At 41.1% G+C, this 18774-nt stretch overlaps 1 protein-coding gene across 1 annotated transcript in view; it reads left to right on the top strand.

Annotated features, from left to right (window-relative positions):
- The first annotated feature begins 2074 nt into the window (after positions 1 to 2074).
- WDR73 (WD repeat domain 73) overlaps positions 2075 to 18774 on the top strand; it is a 46360-nt gene continuing 29660 nt past the window's right edge. The window contains exons 1-3 of the mRNA XM_033949874.1: positions 2075 to 2229; positions 11924 to 11991; positions 18598 to 18686. Of these exons, the coding sequence (XP_033805765.1) occupies positions 2180 to 2229; positions 11924 to 11991; positions 18598 to 18686 (207 nt within the window). The 5' untranslated portion in view covers positions 2075 to 2179. The remainder of the gene's footprint in view (positions 2230 to 11923; positions 11992 to 18597; positions 18687 to 18774) is intronic.

Below are 18774 nucleotides of genomic sequence, written 5' to 3'. Positions count from 1 at the left end.
ATAATTAGAGTTCTCTCTCATCTACCCACTTTTCATAAAATACTGAAGACACATTTATTTCAGAAATTTACTAGTGATCCTCCTAATCCAGGGGTAGGGAACTCCAGTCCTCAAGAGCCGTATTCCAGTTGGGTTTTCAGGATTTCCCCAATTAATATGCATTGAAAGCAGTGCATGCAAATGGATCTCATGCATATTCATTGGGGAAATCCTGAAAACCCGACTGGAATATGGCTCTTGAGGACCGGAGTTCCCTACCCCTGTTCTAATCAATCATAAAAAATAAATTCTGGCCTAAAAGATATAACCCCTGTTTTACTAAGGTGCACTAACCGATTAGCGCACGCTAAACACTAACGCATCCATAGACCAGTGGTTCCCAACCCTGTCCTGGAGGACCACCAGGCCAATCGGGTTTTCAAGCTAGCCCTAATGAATATGCATGGAGCAGATTTGCATGCTTGTCACTTCCATTATATGCAAATCTCTCTCATGCATATTCATTAGGGTTAGCCTGAAAACCCGATTGGCCTGTTGGTCCTCCAGGATAAGGTTGGGAACCACTGCCATAGACTAACATGCACGCATTAGCGTTTAGCGCACCTTAGTAAAACAGGGCCATAGTTTCTGTTCTAATCTCCTGTATAATTTTATTAATATTTTGTTAACTGAGTTGAGCCCTTCTGTTGCGATGGATCGGTATACAAAATCAAAGATTAGATTAGATCAGGGGTAGGGAACTCCGGTCCTCGAGAGCCGTATTCCAGTCGGGTTTTCAGGATTTCCCCAATGAATATGCATGAGATCTATTTGCATGCACTGCTTTCAATGCATATTCATTGGGGAAATCCTGAAAACCCAACTGGAATACGGCTCTTGAGGACCGGAGTTCCCTACCCCTGGATTAGATTATGAACAGTACATGATTCATGGATACAAGAAAGAACAATAAGGACAAAATCACATAAAATGTTCTAGGTTTATATTTATACAGTGGAGGAAGCAATGCCCGACTAGGAGATGGAGAGAAGAGGGGAGAAAGCTTTGGACAAGTGAAACACTGGTGGTGAACTCAGAGGCTGGGGATTTTGGTGCCCTGGGCCAGAGCCTCATCTGGTCTAGTGGTTGAACCGGCCCTGCACCCTTGCACCAATCCCTGAGGCACCCCACGTGCATCATCCTGGGTTTTTGTTTTTCAGACTATGCAAGGTCAATTAGGATTTAGGATTGATTGACACCATGCTAGCTCTAAGCATCTTCCGATCTCTGCTAGGATGCACCAGACATTTTACTTGGTGAGAATTTGGAATGGACTTCCAGATTCTCTAAGATCAATTATTTCAATTTCGAAAAAGTTTTAAAACCTGGTTGTTTTCACAATAGTTAATTTGATTTTAGCTGTCGAATAGTAATTTTAAGCAATTCAACAAACTTTTCTCTTTTTCATCCTTCTAATCTAGGGATCTCAAAGTCCCTCCTTGAGGGCCGCAATCCAGTCGGGTTTTCAGGATTTCCCCAATGAATATGCATGAGATCTATTTGCATGCACTGCTTTCAATGCATATTCATTGGGGAAACCCTGAAAACCCGAGTGGATTACAGCCCAGTCAAGGAGGGACTTTGAGATCCCTGAAACCAATTTATTTTTATCCCAGTTTCTACTTGTTTAATTTTTTAACGAACTGTAAACCTAGTGGAGCTCCTTAGGGAGTAGATTCGGTATATAAAATGAAGATTAGATTAGATTTACTGAAGATTCAGATAGATCTTTCATTTCTATTACACTTTTCACACAACAGGGAGGGGTTCCATTTTATTATTATTATTATTCTGTTCTACTGCCAGTCATAAAAAGTGCGTAACCCGCCGCCATATTTGCTACTTGTAGTTCTGTATGTGAACTAATGACACCTGATTAACGAGACAACTAGCAGCAGTTTCGTAAATAAGAAACCCTGCCTGTATTATCTTAGACGTGAGGAGAGAGAAAAAAAAAAAAGGCGCGCAATCTGACGAGTACTCTTTTCCCGCCTTCGTGGGGGAGGGGGGGATTCGAAGTCGAACGCACGCACGCACGCACGCGTAACGGCGTTCACGAACCCGAACGGGGGAAGGGAAGCTTCGCGCGCTCCCTTCCCGGAAGTGACGCAGGGACGGCGCTGGTCTTCCGCCAGCCGCTATGGCGGGAGGCGATGGGGAAGACGAGTGGTTTCTGGAGTCTATAAAGCTGTGAGTGGACAAAAAAAAAAATCAAGTCTCTGAGGACTGAGAGGGCCGTTTCTCGTGGTGTCTGAGAACAGTCTAAAAAAAAAAAAAATTAAAAAAGCCCTAGTCTGGCTTGCTTTATTCAATAAGGGGGGAGGGGCACTGAAATAGTATATAACTGTTTATTGCTTTAGCTTCCCTGTCTTGGTTGCTGGGATGCCTTGGTGCTCTGCCCAATTTTTCCAGGACCCTTGAATTCAACTAATGGGAAAGTTTCTATGAGTCTCCAGCAAAGAATCTCAGTGTTATAGATGGGAAATAATCCATGAACAGTTCTTAGACGAGTAATGGTAATAAAGAGACCCTTGTTAAGTAAGAATCTTTAGATCTGGACGTGGGAGATGGGTCTTTGCAGTAGCATGAGCTCTTAAATGTGGTAAATCAGGTGCATTTTATTATTTGCACTGGAAGATGTATATATTTTTTGTATGAACTGGGATCCTAAACCCCCCCCCCCCCCAAGAACATAAGACTAGCCTGACTGGGTCAGATCAGTGGTCCGATCCTGTCTTCACAGTGGCGGTCACCAGTACCTGGCAAAACCCCAAATAGTAGCAACATTCCAGCTACCAATCCAGGGCTAGCAGTAGCTTCTTCCAAGTTTGTCTCGGTAGCAGACTATGGACTTTTCCTCCAGGAACTTGTCCAAACCTTTTTTTTTTCTTTTTTTTTTTAAACCAGCTATGTTAACCACATCCTCTGGCAATACATTCCAGAACTTACATGTTCCTTTGAGTGAAATAAATATTTTCTCCTTTTGGTTTTAAAGTATCTCCCTGGGAGATCACGTGATGCGTTGAGCCGTGGCTGACACGTGCCGCCAGAGCTCCCGGGCCCCGAGTCCCAAATTGCCCGGTTACAGCCGTCGGGGGATCGCCGGAAATTAGCGATCTGAAGCGCAGCCCCACACTCGCTGCATGGACAGATTTCTGTCCACATCCGCGCCCCCGATGTCAACCCGCCTGCATAAAAAGGATCGGGAGCGCCCACAGAGCGGAGGGGAGAAAATGGCGTCGGGCGCCCTCACCCCAGCGATCCAACATATTGCGCCGGAGGCGCTGACGGCCCTCACCCAGGCTGTGACAGCGGCTATGCAGCCCAGCATCGACAAGTTGTCAGAGCAGATTTTAAAAGTAGAAAATATGCTCTCAGAAACGACCACAAGAACAACAGCATTGGAGACTAGAGTATCCAGCATGGAGGACACACAGAACACCCAGGCCACCACATTGCAGGAACTGCAGGCCCTGACCTAGAAGCAAGCGGAGAGACTGGAAGACCTGGAAAATCGTTCCCGCAGATCCAACTTACGCTTTTTGGGAATTCCTGAGGCGGTGGCGGGTCCAAAGCTGTTACAGACTCTGGAGGTATGGCTTACCAAAACCTTTTCCTTACCCGAGGGATTGGGACCTATCCGTCTTGAACGGGCTCACCGTCTGGGCAGGGAACAGGCCCGAGAGGCCCGGCCTCGAATGGTTATAGCCAAACTCTTAAATTATAACCATAAGGTGGAAATTCTACGCAGATATAAACAACTCCGGGAGACCTTACAATTTGAAGAGTCGGAGGTCCGCATCTTCCAGGATTACTCTGCGGCCCTAACGGAGCGCAGGAAGCAATTTTACCCGATATGTACCTCCTTGGCTGAAAAAAAAGTACGGTTCCTGTTCCTGTACCCGGCTCTATTGCGTATCCACCATCTGGGACAATGGCATGTCTTTGATACAGCGGCGGAAGCGGCTCTCTATTTGAACACCCATGTGCTTACCCAGTCTGATCTGACCTGATTATTAGCAGAACCTGAGTGGGTACCTACCTAGGGCTGCTTGTCGATCTTTGGTTCTGGGTTTCTGGGAAGCATTGGCCCTCAACTGTGGTGGCTCAGGGCCACATTTGGGGCCCACTTTTGCCAGTAACCATGACTCGAGCTGGCGATCTGGCAGTTGTTAAGTTATGATTGTTCAAGGGAATGTATGTTGTGGACAAGTTATTCTTTGCTGTTTTCTTGGTACTGGGCTTCTAAGATATAACTGTTATTCTTGCACTATTGGGGACTCGGGGTCTGGAGTGGCATTGTTTTGTGATCTTTCACACCTCTGGGACCGCCCTAGGACGGACCCCTAGTTGTGACTTCAAAACCATGCGCAAGGGGGATAGGTTGGGAAGGGGGGGAGAGGGGGGAGGGGGTCGAATGGGGGGGAGTCCTTTGCTATCATATGGCTATATATATAATTTACGGCTGCAAGAGAGTGTATGTTTTGAAGCTATGGTGAGCTTCTTGTTCAGTAACTCATCCACTGTATTGAAGGCACTTGGGCAGGCCCTGAGTGCCTTATGGCTACCTCGGGTATGGCTGGGAACCTGGGGTGGCTTCTTTATTTATGCTTTCTATTTTTTGCTGATCATAGCCCTTCTCACACCACATGGCTAATACTCTAAGGGTAGCCTCCTGGAATGTATCTGGTATCACCTCCCCTATTAAAAGAACCAAAATTTTAACACAACTAAAACGGAATAAAGTAGATATAGCCTGCCTACAGGAAACCAGGTTGACGGACATAGAGCATCAGAAGTTGAGGAGGTCCTGGGTGGACGCAGTGTATGCAGCCTCCTCTCCACAAAAACGAGCGGGGGTAGTGATATTGATCCGTAAGTCCTTACCATACACAGCGAAAGTGGTAGCCACTGATACACAGGGTAGATATGTATTGTTACAGATGACGGTAGGAACATACTCTTGCTACCTTTTGAATATTTACGCACCTAATACATACGATCACGCCTTTTTTGAAGGCATTGTAGCATTGCTTTTAGAGCGCATTACTGATCCGGTTTATATAGCCGGAGATTTTAACCAAGTCCTAGACCCGACCTGTGACCGTACTGGGCCGGGACAACGTGTGAGCTCATCCCGAACTAGAGGCATACCTTACCTCTGTGCCACGCTGGATCTGGTTGACCCCTGGAGGCTCTTACACACCACAGAACGAGACTATACTCACTGCTCCAGGGCGCATAATACCCAATCTAGAATAGATTATATTCTTACCACAAGTAGGGCGTTCTTAAATGTGGATGCGGCGGTAATAGGTCCTACAATCATTTCAGACCACGCGTTGATCTGGCTTGACGTGAACGTGGGCTTTGGCATTCGGGGACCTGTACGTTGGCGATTCCCTAGTTACTTATATTCAGATGATCATTTTAAAACTTATTTACTAACTAAATGGGAAGACTTTCTGACCTTTAATGGACAACACTGTAATAACCCGACGCTGTTCTGGAGCACAGCTAAGGTAGTGCTTAGAGGTGATTGTATAGCATACGTTATAGCGTGGAATCGCCGATTATCTCGGGGCATCCTTCGGTTAGAAAAGGAATTGGCAACTGCTAAACACCATTATACACACTTTCCCTCACGAGCTTCTAGGGAACGCTTGACTTCTGTGGAGGCTACTCTTAATTCTTATATTCATGAACGCACGGTTAAAATGCTCCTGTATCACAAATTTCGCTACCACCGCTACGGTAATCGTGCAGGGAAATTATTAGCTCGATTAACAACACAGGCTCGAGGTCATCGTTATGTAATGGGACTGAAGGATGATAAGGGACATCTACAGCACTCCACAGCACACATTGCGCAGATTTTTATGGCTCATTTCCAGAAGATCTATGGTCGCCAGGACTCGGGAGATGCTCCACTTATTAGGGATTATTTGGCAGATTCCGGCCTACTGCCGCTCTCTGACCCGGATGTTGAATTTCTCAATGCAGCCATCACATCTAAAGAACTCTTATGGATCAGGAAAAAAAGCACCAAATTCACACGTCCTACCCTAGCATGGGACTCCACTCTACTAACGGCAACAGATCAGGTACGCAGCCTAGGAGTAACTTTAGATGGACACTTATCCCTATCTGCCCACATATCCCAAGTAATCTCCACCTCCTTCTACTACCTCCGCCAACTGAAAAGGATCAAACCCTACATCTCCACACCTGACCTCGCCCAACTCCTCTACGCATATGTCCTCTCCAGAATGGATTACTGTAACTCCCTATTTAATGGACTAACCAAAAATAATCTCAAACGCCTCCAACGTGTCCAAAATGCAGCTATCCGCCTCCTACACAACCTCAACTACCATGATCCCGTCTCCCCAGCACTCCGCGCTGAACACTGGCTCCCAATTAGCCAGCGCTGTGCTTTCAAGGCCCTAGCAGTAGCCCACAAGAGAATTTATGCCACCACCCCCTCCTACATAAAATCTAAGCTTCCCATCTACACCCCCACTCGCTCCCTCCGCTCAAAATCGGAAATACGCCTATGCATTCCCCCTGGAAGGTCCCTCCTCTCAGAAACTGCCCGCAAACGATCCTACAGCCACTTCATCCCACATCTCTGGAATAAACTCCCCCCCCAACTCAGGCAACAGAACTCTTTATTGACATTCCGTAAAATGGTAAAGACCCTCCTCTTCAACTAAAGATCTCCCTCAGTCTACACCCCCCCTTAAACCCCACCTCACTCTTCTCTCCCCTATTTAACTTCTCCTAAATTTCAGTATAGTCCTCTCTTAGGCTGTACTCTGATAAATTGTCTGTACTCTGAAAAATTGTTTGTACCCTGATAAATACTGCACAATTTTGTATGTCCAAGCACCTAAACCTATTGTACATCTTATTTGCCTAATTACTTCTACTGTGTATGTTTACTTGTAGACCGTTCTGAGCTACTGGGAGAACGGGATATAAATCTAAATAAATAAACTGTTACAAGCTATTAAACAGCAAAGAAATTTCTCGGCTCCAGGGCCGGATGGCTTTACAGCTGAATTTTATAAACTTTTAGCGGAGCAGCTGAGTCCCTTCCTTAGGGACTACTATTCGCAGGTTATGCGGGATGAACATTTTCCCGCAGAGGCGAATGAGGCATTGATTACATTGATTTTGAAGCCAGGTAAAGACAGCACTGCTCCGGAGTCCTATCGACCTATATCTTTATTAAACGTGGACATAAAAATTTTCTCTAAAATATTAGCTGATAGATTAGCCACTCTACTCCCAAATATCATCGCGTCTACACAGGTGGGCTTTGTAAAGGGAAGGCAGGCGGTCCATAACGTTCGAAAGGCACTCTTGTCATTGGCCCATACACAATCTCATGACACCCCGATGTTATTACTCAGCTTGGATGCAGCGCAAGCCTTTGACCAAGTCAATTGGACATTTTTATTTGAAATACTGCACTATATGGGAATTTCGGGTTGGTTTGCCACAGCGTTACGCACGTTATACTCGACACCGCGGGCAAGACTGCTTGTTAATGACACTATCACTGACCCCATATTAATTGAGAGAGGCACATGGCAGGGATGTCCTTTGTCCCCCCTGTTGTTTTTACTGTACTTGGAGCCCTTTCTGCGCACCGTATCTCTGGATCCTGATATAGTGGGGGTGGACTTCGGGGATCAAACATTAAAGGTGTTAGCTTTTGCAGATGACATCTTGTTTATGCTTACTAACCCTTCTCATTCTATCCGACACCTTGTACAATCCCTCAACGAATTTAGATTTTATTCAGGCTTTACTTTGAATTATCAGAAATCTGTTGCTTTAGCCAGTCCAGTAACACTGCAGCAGACATGGAGGGGCCACTTCCCTTTTACATGGGCTGTGCACTCAATTCGATACTTGGGGGTTTGGATCCCCCGAGACCTCAAGACTCTTTATGACTGTAACATTTCCCCACTACTCCATGACACTTTACGGGACTTGCAAAACTGGTCCACTTTCCCGCTCACAGTAGCGGGACGGGTGGCTCTTTATAACATGGTGCTTTTTCCCAAATGGTTATACCGATTTCAGGTCCTGCCCTTGCTTTTATCCTGTTCTCATAAAGCCCGGTTAATTAAAGGATTACAACGGTTTCTTTGGGGTGGCAAGCGACCCCGCATGCAATTTCTTAGAATGTGCTTACCTAGGGAAAGAGGGGGTTATGGCTTATTAAATGTACATTGGTATGCTATTGCCTGTCAGATGAGACACATTAATGATTGGTTTAGGGGGACGTCTGACTTTACTGCGACATCATTGGAGTTGTTCTTGCTGGCTCCGTTTCATGTGAGTTATTTCTTGCATGTGGCGGACCCGCGGCTTCGTCCTTTGTTGGCCCAGTACCCGATATTTGCACCGGCTCGACGAGCATGGAAGTGGGTTTGCAAACTTGCTAGATTGCCTGCTGAAGTTTCATTATACTTACCCATCCAGGGCAATGGAGCCTTTCAGCCTGGACTGCAAAATACTGTCTTCCGGAGGTGGGGTGTGCAGGGACTTCAATACCTATTCCACTTATTCTCTGAGGAGGGGAAACTGGCAACTTTTGCTGACTTACGTCGGACATTTACTTTACCATCTAATGATTTTTTTGCATATTACCAAATCCGACATTACGTTCAGTCTCTTCCGGCGCACCATCTTGAGGAAGATAACAGGGAGGCTCTTTCAGAATTCTTTAGCCTATCTGCACAACAGCGGATTCCGCTTCGATTTCACATAGTGGGGATCCGAGATGGGCACTCTGGCCCCAACTTGGACATCTTAGCGGCAACATGGGCTGAGGACTTGCACTGCACGTTAACGGCCCAACAGATACAGAGGACGCTGAAAAATATTCTGAAGGTGTCTCCTAATATTGTCCACTGGGAAATGCAGTTAAAAATTGTTTTGAGACTCTATATCCCACCGGAACGAGCAGCCCGGATGAGGATTACTACAATTCATTCTTGCCCGAAATGTGCACATGCTCACGCATCATTGGGACATATGCTTTGGAATTGTCCCAAAATTCAACAGTTCTGGCAACAATTAGGGCACTATATCACGCGGCTCTGGCGGAGGCGTTGGCTCCCACAACCGACAGCCTTATTTGGACTTTATAATATAGCCACGCCCAAACCCAAAGGAATGTCAGCTTTTGTCACTCGAGTGCTTTTGATGGGGAAGAAAGCAATTCTTACTAACTGGCTGTCCCGAGAACCCCCTTCCTACGCTCAATGGAGAGCGTTGATGATTGTTCATGCGACACTGGAGCGGAGACTAGTGGGAGATTTGGATCGTGGACCGGGCCGCAGATTCTGTCAGACCTGGGAATGCTTCTGGCAGGACCTCACACCATATGCTCGCAGTAGACTCTTAAATTGTTAGGACTATCTTACACTCTCAGCCATAGTAGTGGCATTGGACTTTTGGGGAGGGGAGGGAAGGGAGGGATGGGGGGAGGGGATGAACTTGCACTGTTCTTTTTTGGATTTGTATGCAACTTCTATTTGTACATTCTGGTTGAAATAATAAAAATCATTTGAACATAAAGTATCTCCCTGTAACTTCATTGAGCGTCCCCTAGTCTTTCTAATTTCTGATGGAGTAGAAAATCGATTTGCTTGTACTGATGCATGAGAGAATGCCATGAGAGAAACTAACCCATTTGGAAAAATTGGCCCTGAGAGACCATCCCTGCTCTATGGTGTTTACAGTGCATAAACAAAACAAATGGTTTCAGGCAGACAGTGATTTTAATATTAAGACACATAAATCCTTTTATGGAAAGAGAAGTATTTTTACTCTAAAGTAAACAGGTTGAAAAGGACTTCACCAGAATAGTTGATTTTTTGTTAGTATTTGACACAAAAGTGAAACTGAGTTGACATATTTGCTCAGTGGGTGAGTGAATCTAGTCTACTAGTTTTTAATTAACCAGCTTGATCCCTTTGACAACTCCTCTCCTTAATGAACTAGATTTTATACGATTGAGCCCACTGCTACAAAATCCTACTGAGATGCACACAGTATTCTAGAGGTATGTGCAAGAGAAAGCCCTTGCTTTATGGAGCTTATGATCTATTAAAAATAAAGAGGATCTATGAACTTTGAAGGTATGGGAATTGGGTTATACGTAGTTCATTAGATACCATATGTATTTTATTTTGTACCTGATTGTAAACCACCTTGAATGGCTAATCAAGTCTGGCAGTATGTAATTAACACGTGACAAATGAGTCATGGGAAATGACTTTTAAATCTTACCCACATCTCCACAATAAATACATTTCAAAAAATGGAATATGGCTAGAAAGAGAACTTGATGCACAAATTCAGAAAGTACATTTCAGGGATACGGTACAGGAAGATAAAGAGCAATTTGAGAATTGCTCTTCTCTGCCCTTCTATCACTTGGCCAATTAGTAAGTTCAAGAGGAAAGATATAGAGGAAGAGAATAAATGAGAAGTCATGGGGATCTACAGCGTGAATGCATTCATAGGTGATTAAGAGAAGCTTGAACTTTATGTGAAGGCAAATGTAATGACTAGAAGAGGGATGTTACTAGATTTATCCCTCGGTATTATGGTTTGCCATCCAGCTACAACATTGAAAAGGAATACTTCCTTTAGAAAAGATTTATGCCTTATAATAAACACTTCAAAAACCTTTAGGCAAGTGGGAAAAGTTGGGATGTGTTCCGTTAAAAAAAATTTATACTTTGCTTTGTCATTCAATTGCTTCTCTTTTCCAGAAACCTTGTATTCATTTCACATGATTACACTCTTCATCAAATTTGTCTGAAGTAGGGATTCTCAAGCCAGTTTTAGGAACACAGTCAGCCAGTCAGGTTTTCAGAGTTTCCACAATGAATAGGCATGAGAAATTTAGATGCAGTGCTTCTGTTGTATGCCAGTCTGTCTCATTCGTATTCATTGTAGGTATCCTGAGAACTGGGTTGAGAATTACTGAAGCATGCTATAATCTCAAAATTAAAATTAAATAGTTCTTGGATATTGCAATTTTAGGGCCACGGTAGTGGCTGCTGCTGTAGTAATTGCTCCATTGCCCATAGGGATTTAATTACCGTCAGAGTGTTTGCTGCACAGCAGCAGCTACTGTGGCTTTGTAAAAAATATATATATATATACGGGGGGTGGGGTGATATTATTGTATCATCCATTTATTTTTAAAATTTCTTGGCCGCTTAAACTTAAGCAATTTCCATACAAAACATACATAATATTTCATCAAACAATACATTGCACATATTATTTCTTATAGCATTTATAATAAAAAAAAAAAAAATAATCAACATAAAATCAAGCTAAAATTCCCCATGCCACACACAAGCTTAACTCGCTAAGAAAAGTACAAAACCATTGACGTTCTCTTCAATATGTACCAACGCTGAGTCATTCTTCAATACTATTTCATAAAAAAGCGTCAACAAATAATTGTGTTTTCAGCATTTTTTAAAATTGCAGGCGATCCATATAAGTCCTCAGATTTCTAGGGAAGGAATTCCAGAGCTTCACCCCAGCTATGGAAAGCATTGATGCTCTTGATCTTACGTATCAAACACTGTGTTTAGATAGGGCCAATGTCTCGTACATTTCATAGAACAAGTTGAGCAGTATAGAAGTGTGTGAACATTTGTCTGGGATAGGATGATTAGTCACCCTTTTGACTCTGGGTTCAAAAAAGTGTGTTTTAACAGCACAGCTTGTGTTATTTTGTATTTACACAGTTTATCAGTGAGAAATCTATGGTTGGTTTTGATATGAAAACTTGTTTTTATAGCTTGTTTTTTATGGAATCCATTCATTTCTTTAGATATAAAGATCTTCATGTATTTGAGCTCCAGGATCCCACAAGAGTTATTGAATGGACAGGCGAAAAAAGTAAGATCCTTGCCAATTTATTTCTTCTGTAAACTTAGAGGATGTTATGTACTTAAGGTGAGGTCTGATCTTATGAGAAAGGAAAGGCCAATTTATTTTTAGAATATGAGCCTGCAGTATCATTCCATAAACCGAATGTTGTATATTTTCTCAGTGGAATTTTCAGAAAGAATAGTCTTATTTATCAAGGGACAAATTTATTCAGTATGAGGAATGTTTCCTTGTGTAATATAAGATAAATATTTGACTAGGATACTAACCACAGGGCACAAGTTTCCAGTCTGCAACCACGGTCTCGCTTTTATGTGCAAAATCAGGGTAAGAGAAAGCAGATAGGTAGGAACCAAGTGTCCATTTTTGAAAGAGGAAAGGAACATTTTGCAAACATACTGGGAAAATTTCTGCCTTGTGCACCAAGGGCTGCTGCTCTTCAGACAAGGCCACTCGTTGACGGTGGTGATGTAGACTGGAGAAGAAGCAAGTTCTGCATTTTTAAAAACTCTCACTGCAATGATTCTGCTTGATGCAAATGTGTCTGTTCTTTCTAAAACCCAAAGTGATCTCTGCTGTATTGAGGAATTCTCTAAGGAGCTACGTAGCTGTAGGTGTCAAGAAGGTGCATAAGTGGTCTCCTATAGAACACCAACCGGTAGAAAGTACACACCATAGTATACAGTACTAGTGCACACTTGCTAGAGACTGGGTGAATGAGTGGAGTTTGGGCAAAGTGCACAAGTACACATGTAAATTATATAATTTATGAATTCTAGCACACAACTAAATGCTGATATGAGTGCTTGCACCTTAAATGTAACCATGTTTTTGGTCACTTGGGCTAATTTTCTATACAGAAGAATAGGCACCTATTGTTTATAGAAAAGGCTTCAAATAAGTGCCCCGTTGTAAATTAACCTCATTATGACTTGATCCTTACACTGGGGACTATCGTGCACACAAGAAGTTTTAAAATATCCACGTTTTTTTCTTGCATGTTCAAAAATGAAGCTTTGGAGCAAAAGATGGCTGCTATCCCTAATGAACTTGAATTTGTTTTAAAATGTGTTGAGCTGGAAAACCAGATTAGGATAAAGAGTTTGTTTTGAACCAGATCCTGGAGTACAGATGGTAGAGAGACTTGTCCTACCAAAAGATAGAGGCAGAGGCCAGTGTTAGGGGGGATTCAACCACAGCAGTTGCCCTGAAGCTAAAGAAGGTCCAGTTTGCTTGGTGTGCTTTGGTGCTGTGCTGTGCCTGCCCCCATCTCTTTCTCAGTTCCTGCCCTTTAACCCCAGCATGATTTCATGAACCGTAGCTAAATTCTTTAACTACTGGATCCTTTGATTGCTGTCACTGTCAAATCAATCTGGGGAACACAGATGCTCATTGCATGTCTTGTTATCATGAAAAATAAAACCTCTTTTTAATACGTAAGCTGGTAGTTGTATGAAGGATTTGGTATAGAGTAGAATTGTGCAGGGCTTCTACTTTGGATGACAAGACTGGAGCAAAAGGTTTGATTTAAAAAAAATCCCTGATATATTCTACTTGTGATTTTGTGGGTGAGCATAATTATTCTAATAAACAAATGATGACAATCAGCAGCTTTTCATTCCCGTGACAAATGCAAATAATAATAACAGTTTATATACCGCAGGACCCTGAAGTTCTATGCAGTTCACAATGATTAAAGGAAGCTACAGATTGAGTAGAATTAGTTTTTGTGGACTAAGATTGTATAGGTCAGTTACCTAAATACTTCAGGAACAGATGTGTTTTTAGGCGTTTCCTAAATTCCCCATAAGCAGTAGGCATAAGCAGTTGTTCCAGATCTTTACCCCATAATGCTGTTTGATGTGAGAAAAGATGCTGATGATGACTTTTAAATTTACATCCTCTAAGCGGTGGAGAAACAAAATTCAGATGTGGGCTTCTCTTATGTCTTAGGACTGCTAGTGACCTATTTAGCATTAGGGATTAGAACTATCTTTATTGCAGATGTTGGGTTTTTGCATACCCATGTGAGTGGTCATTCTTTAACAGGATGCCTGTGTTTAGCTTAAAGCAGACAGTGTCTCAGACTTTAATTTTATGAAGGTACTCGGGCATCTAAAATAGGCTTTTAAAACCAGCAGTATTAAAACAAATTTATATCTGTTCTAGTGTTGATGTAAACTTGTGGATGTATTTTTACATGTATATCCATTGCAGTATCAATCCAGTTCTGCTGAAATTAGGGCCCTGGGAACCACCTGTTCATGGTTTGAATATAAGTACGTGTCAGTCTTGCGGACGTGCATAATTCCCTGCATGTAAATGGCTGCGCAGTTTCATAAAAGGCCCTTTCCATGCATAAAACTAGCTTTTTGCATGAATAAATTTTACAAAATTGCCCTCATAAAATTTTTCTAAAGTTTGAGATTTGCATGGCTAACATGAGGAGAAAATGTATGTGAAATCAAAACTTCTCAAGCATGAGCATCCTTATATATATATATATATTGAGACATGGACACAAAAGCTTCAGAGAGAGTGAAGGTATTTTGGGACTGATTCTATAAACGGCTCCTAAATTGTCTGGTGCCTAGAAAAATGGGGCCAGCCATGTGTCAGTCATACGTAGATGAAGAAAAAAACAGGGGAAAACAATACCACAAATACAAATATGCAGGAACCAGAGTGGAATTGTCCAGATAAGAATGATGTGCAACAAAAAAGTGTCCTCCAATTCGCCTGGTAATATGACGATCTTTATTGTTCAAACATCAAAATGACACATTCACCAACTCAATGACTTGACATGTACATGTTTCGGCCATCAGGCCTGCCTCAGGAGTCTTAAAAATCGCAAATGATAACATGCGAATTATGCTGGCACTCAAACAGATTTGACCAAAAAACAATCAAAATGGAGTGTCATACCGTGTATGATACGAGTGCGTCTTATAGTTTTATTAGATTTGTCATTAAATTAATGCTAATGGTTTTAACTATACAAGATGTGTTAGAGTTTTTATGATATAAGATGTGCTAGCTTTATCAGATTTGTTTTTAAATTAATGCCAATGGTTTTAACGATATAAGATGTGCTGTTTTATTAAATTAATGTTATTTCATTAAGTAATATTTATTAGTTAAGTAATATTACCGTAAGTAGTTTTTATCATTGTTATTAAAGAAATGTTTAATTCATGTTTTTATGACAGGGGTCCGGTCTTCGAGAGCCGTATTCCAGTCGGGTTTTCAGGATTTCCCCAATGAATATGCATGAGATCTATTTGCATGCACTGCTTTCAGTGCATATTCATTGGGGAAATCTTGAAAACCTGACTGGAATACGGCTCTCAAGGACCGAAGTTCCCTACCCCTGTTTTATGATATATATGTGTCTTCATGGTCTTTTATTTATTTAAAATTCATTTTGTATTTATATGTATTTTTGTTTTTATTTAATATGAAATTATTTATGTTCTTTCTTTTTTTTACCAAATCTTTATTCATTTTAATACATACATCAAGTGTACATTAAATACAAACTATCATAATACATTATCACTTGAAAATTCCATCACAATGTGTATCTAAAAGCTTTATATCCCACCCCCCTCCCATAACCATACACAAATAATAAAATTCATATGTATATTAATCATTTAAAAATATGCAATATATATATGCAATTCTCCCTAATTCCCCCACCCCTCCCTTCCTTCAATTATCACATAAGGAAAAAGAATAATAAATTAACATTAATCATTATAATATTTTATTATTGGCCCCCACACATCCTGAAATCTATTAAAATAACAATTTTGTACTGCAATTAACCTTTCCATTTTGTACAGATGACACACTGAGTTCCACCAGAAGCTGTAATTTAGTCTAGAACAATTCTTCCAATTAAGTGTTATTTGTTGTATCCCCACATCTGTAAGGATCATCAGAAGCTTATTATTTGCTGCAGATATTTGGCTTTTAGATCTCATACACATTCCATATAGAACTGTATCATATGACAATGCCACATGATTTTTCATTAAAAGATTAACTTGATCCCAGATTGATAACCAAAATGCCTGAATACATGGACAATAAAATAAAAGATGATCTAAAGTTCCAACTTCAATTTTACAATGCCAGCATCTATTAGACTTAGAGCAATCTAATTTTTGTAATCTAGTAGGGGTCCAGAATGCTCTATGCAACAAGAAAAACCATGTTTGCCTAATAGATGCCGACATCGTACCTTTAATTCTCCAAGACCAAATATGTGGCCATTGAAATGCATTAATCTGGTGCTTAATCTCAAAGCTCCAAATATCTCTTAATCCATTTTTAGGTTTCTTATTCAAATAATTAGATAAAATTTTATACCACTTTGCGGCCTGGTGTCCCAGAAAATCTGCCTGGAAACGTAGGAATTCTAAGCTATTTATGTTCTTTCTTTATGTGTTCATATATGCGCTTATAGACTCCTGAAGTAAGGCCTGATGGCCAAAACATGTACATGTCGAGTCATTGAGTTGGTGAATGTGTCATTTTGATGTTTGAACAATAAAGATCGCCATATTACCAGACGAATTGGAGGACACTTTTTTGTTGCACATCATTCTTATCTGGACAATTCCACTCTGGTTCCTGCATAGTCATACGTAGATGCCATGTAAAAACGGCAGTGCCTATGTAAAAACGTTGGTGCCTAAAATGTAGGTGAGGGTTTTAAAGGCCTACATTTCAGGCACCTAAGTTTTTGGAGATTTGTGCTTAGCAACGCCTAAGTCATGCTCTGCCCATAGAAATGCCCACTTAGGTGTTAGGCGCTGCTAAGCGCCATGTGATAGGCTCTTATCGCCCAATTAAATTTCTCTTTTTTTTTTTAACCAATTATTGAGGCTATTAACCCTTTCAGGACCATAAGGATCGTAGGCCAATTTTTGTGGTTTTGACGACATTTTTATGGTAAAAAGGGCTTGCAGATGCCAAAAAAATTGATTTTTTTTGTGAAATATCATTATTTTTTTTTTTTTAAATCACACTTCTGGCTTATGGACAGTGTGTCAAGTGAATCTTCTCGTCAATCTGGCAACGACGCTAATGAATGAATGTCGGAACCAGTTTGTTTACATAAAGGCAGTATCATATGGAATCCGTACATATCAAATTTAGAACTGTAGACTATCCCAATCAAAATTTATAGGATTTTAAAGTTATGGGACAAATATGTCCCTTGGTCCTGAAAGGGTTAAGGGTATTTTGCCAATTAAGTTAGGCGCCAACTTTAGGCTCCCTTTATAGAATCAGCCCCTTTGTGAATTGAAGCGGATAAAGAGCTGCAGTTTATTTGGGGATTTAAAGTGGTAACTGTGGAACAGCAGAACTATTTTTCTTAAACAGCTGTGAGAGGGGAGCAGCACGGAAAGAGACTGAATGTCAAAAGCACCTTAATGCTACAGCTTGCAGCCTTCAGCTAGAGTGGAAAAGTGGAACTGAATTGTATCATTTAAGCACTTTCTAAATGGAAGTGGTGAAGAAGGAAAAGCTGTGGGAGCATGAACGTTATCCTGATATAAGAAAGTGCTAAAGTAAATTTAATTTGAGAAACTTTGAGAGAAGCTGCCAAGTCTTGTATTGGGAATTTAAGATGTTCTTCTTTTCTGTTCAAAATTAAAAATACTAGTGAAAGTGCTAAAGACTGTTGTCACGTGTCTCTCTGGGAGCCTGTCTTGGCCCCTGAGAAGTGGAGCTCTCCCTCTTTAACCACTAGAGACGTGCCTGCAAGACCCAAACGTTCAACCCACCAGCACGACAGTGTCTACCATTGTTTAATTTGGGTTAGAATGTGATCGGAATATCCCTCGTACCTTTGGTAATCACTGTCATTCTATTCTTGTTCTTCGTCTATATTTCCGTCATATGAATGACCAGTTTTTAGGCTCAAATGTTAGAATTTTTCCAGATTTATCTCAAAAAACCCAGAGACGTAGGAAAGAACTCTTGGCCTTGAGGCCCAGAGCTCTGGCTCTGGGGGCAACATTTCTTGTTAAGTATCCCGCAAAATGTTTTGTTACCTATCAGAATAAAAACTTTCTGTTTTTTGAGCCTAAACAACTTATAGAATTTATTGAGTTGAGAGAAAGGTTGGTAACCATACCTGATGATATATGATTTGCCAGCGGCAGTAGGAAGGTGTATCTGTTGCCATCTCTCTTGTATTAGGTTAACAATCTCCTCAGTGTTTAATTTCTTTTCTTGATCTCTTATATGGTGGACTAAATAAGAGTTATATTTTCTTTATACCCTGTATCTATAAACCTATTTTTCATGATCTGTAACAAGTGATGTATATGCTTGTAAAATTGAAAATTGCATAAATAATAAATAAAAAAATAGTCTCTATTCAACTGCTACATTCTGTCTGTTTTAATTCTCCTCTTAACAGCACAAATTGTTTCCCCCACACATAACAGATTAGGATATGATCACATGCAATTCCACAACTACAGATGTCAGCTTGGTATTTCTTTAGTTTGGTGAAGGAAACCTGTTACCTGAAAATGCATACATTTTTCTGTTTATTTGATGTAATAATTTCCGTCTTTAACATTTTAGATATTTGCGTGGCAGGATATGAAAGCTTAAAAAGAAATGAAATTCTCCAGCTGCTACTACCTCAGAAGCTTTATGTAAAAGAAAATCAGGTAAGTTATTTTTTTTAAAGCATTACTAGATGTACATGGTGCTGTGCAGTGATGATAAGAAATTTATAATAATCAAATTCATCCGCTG

The sequence above is a fragment of the Geotrypetes seraphini genome, chromosome 6 (assembly GCF_902459505.1).
Source record: "Geotrypetes seraphini chromosome 6, aGeoSer1.1, whole genome shotgun sequence".
Lineage (NCBI taxonomy): Eukaryota > Metazoa > Chordata > Amphibia > Gymnophiona > Dermophiidae > Geotrypetes > Geotrypetes seraphini.
The sequence above is the reverse complement of the archived record's forward strand: the minus strand, read 5'-3'. Positions and strand labels throughout refer to the sequence as shown.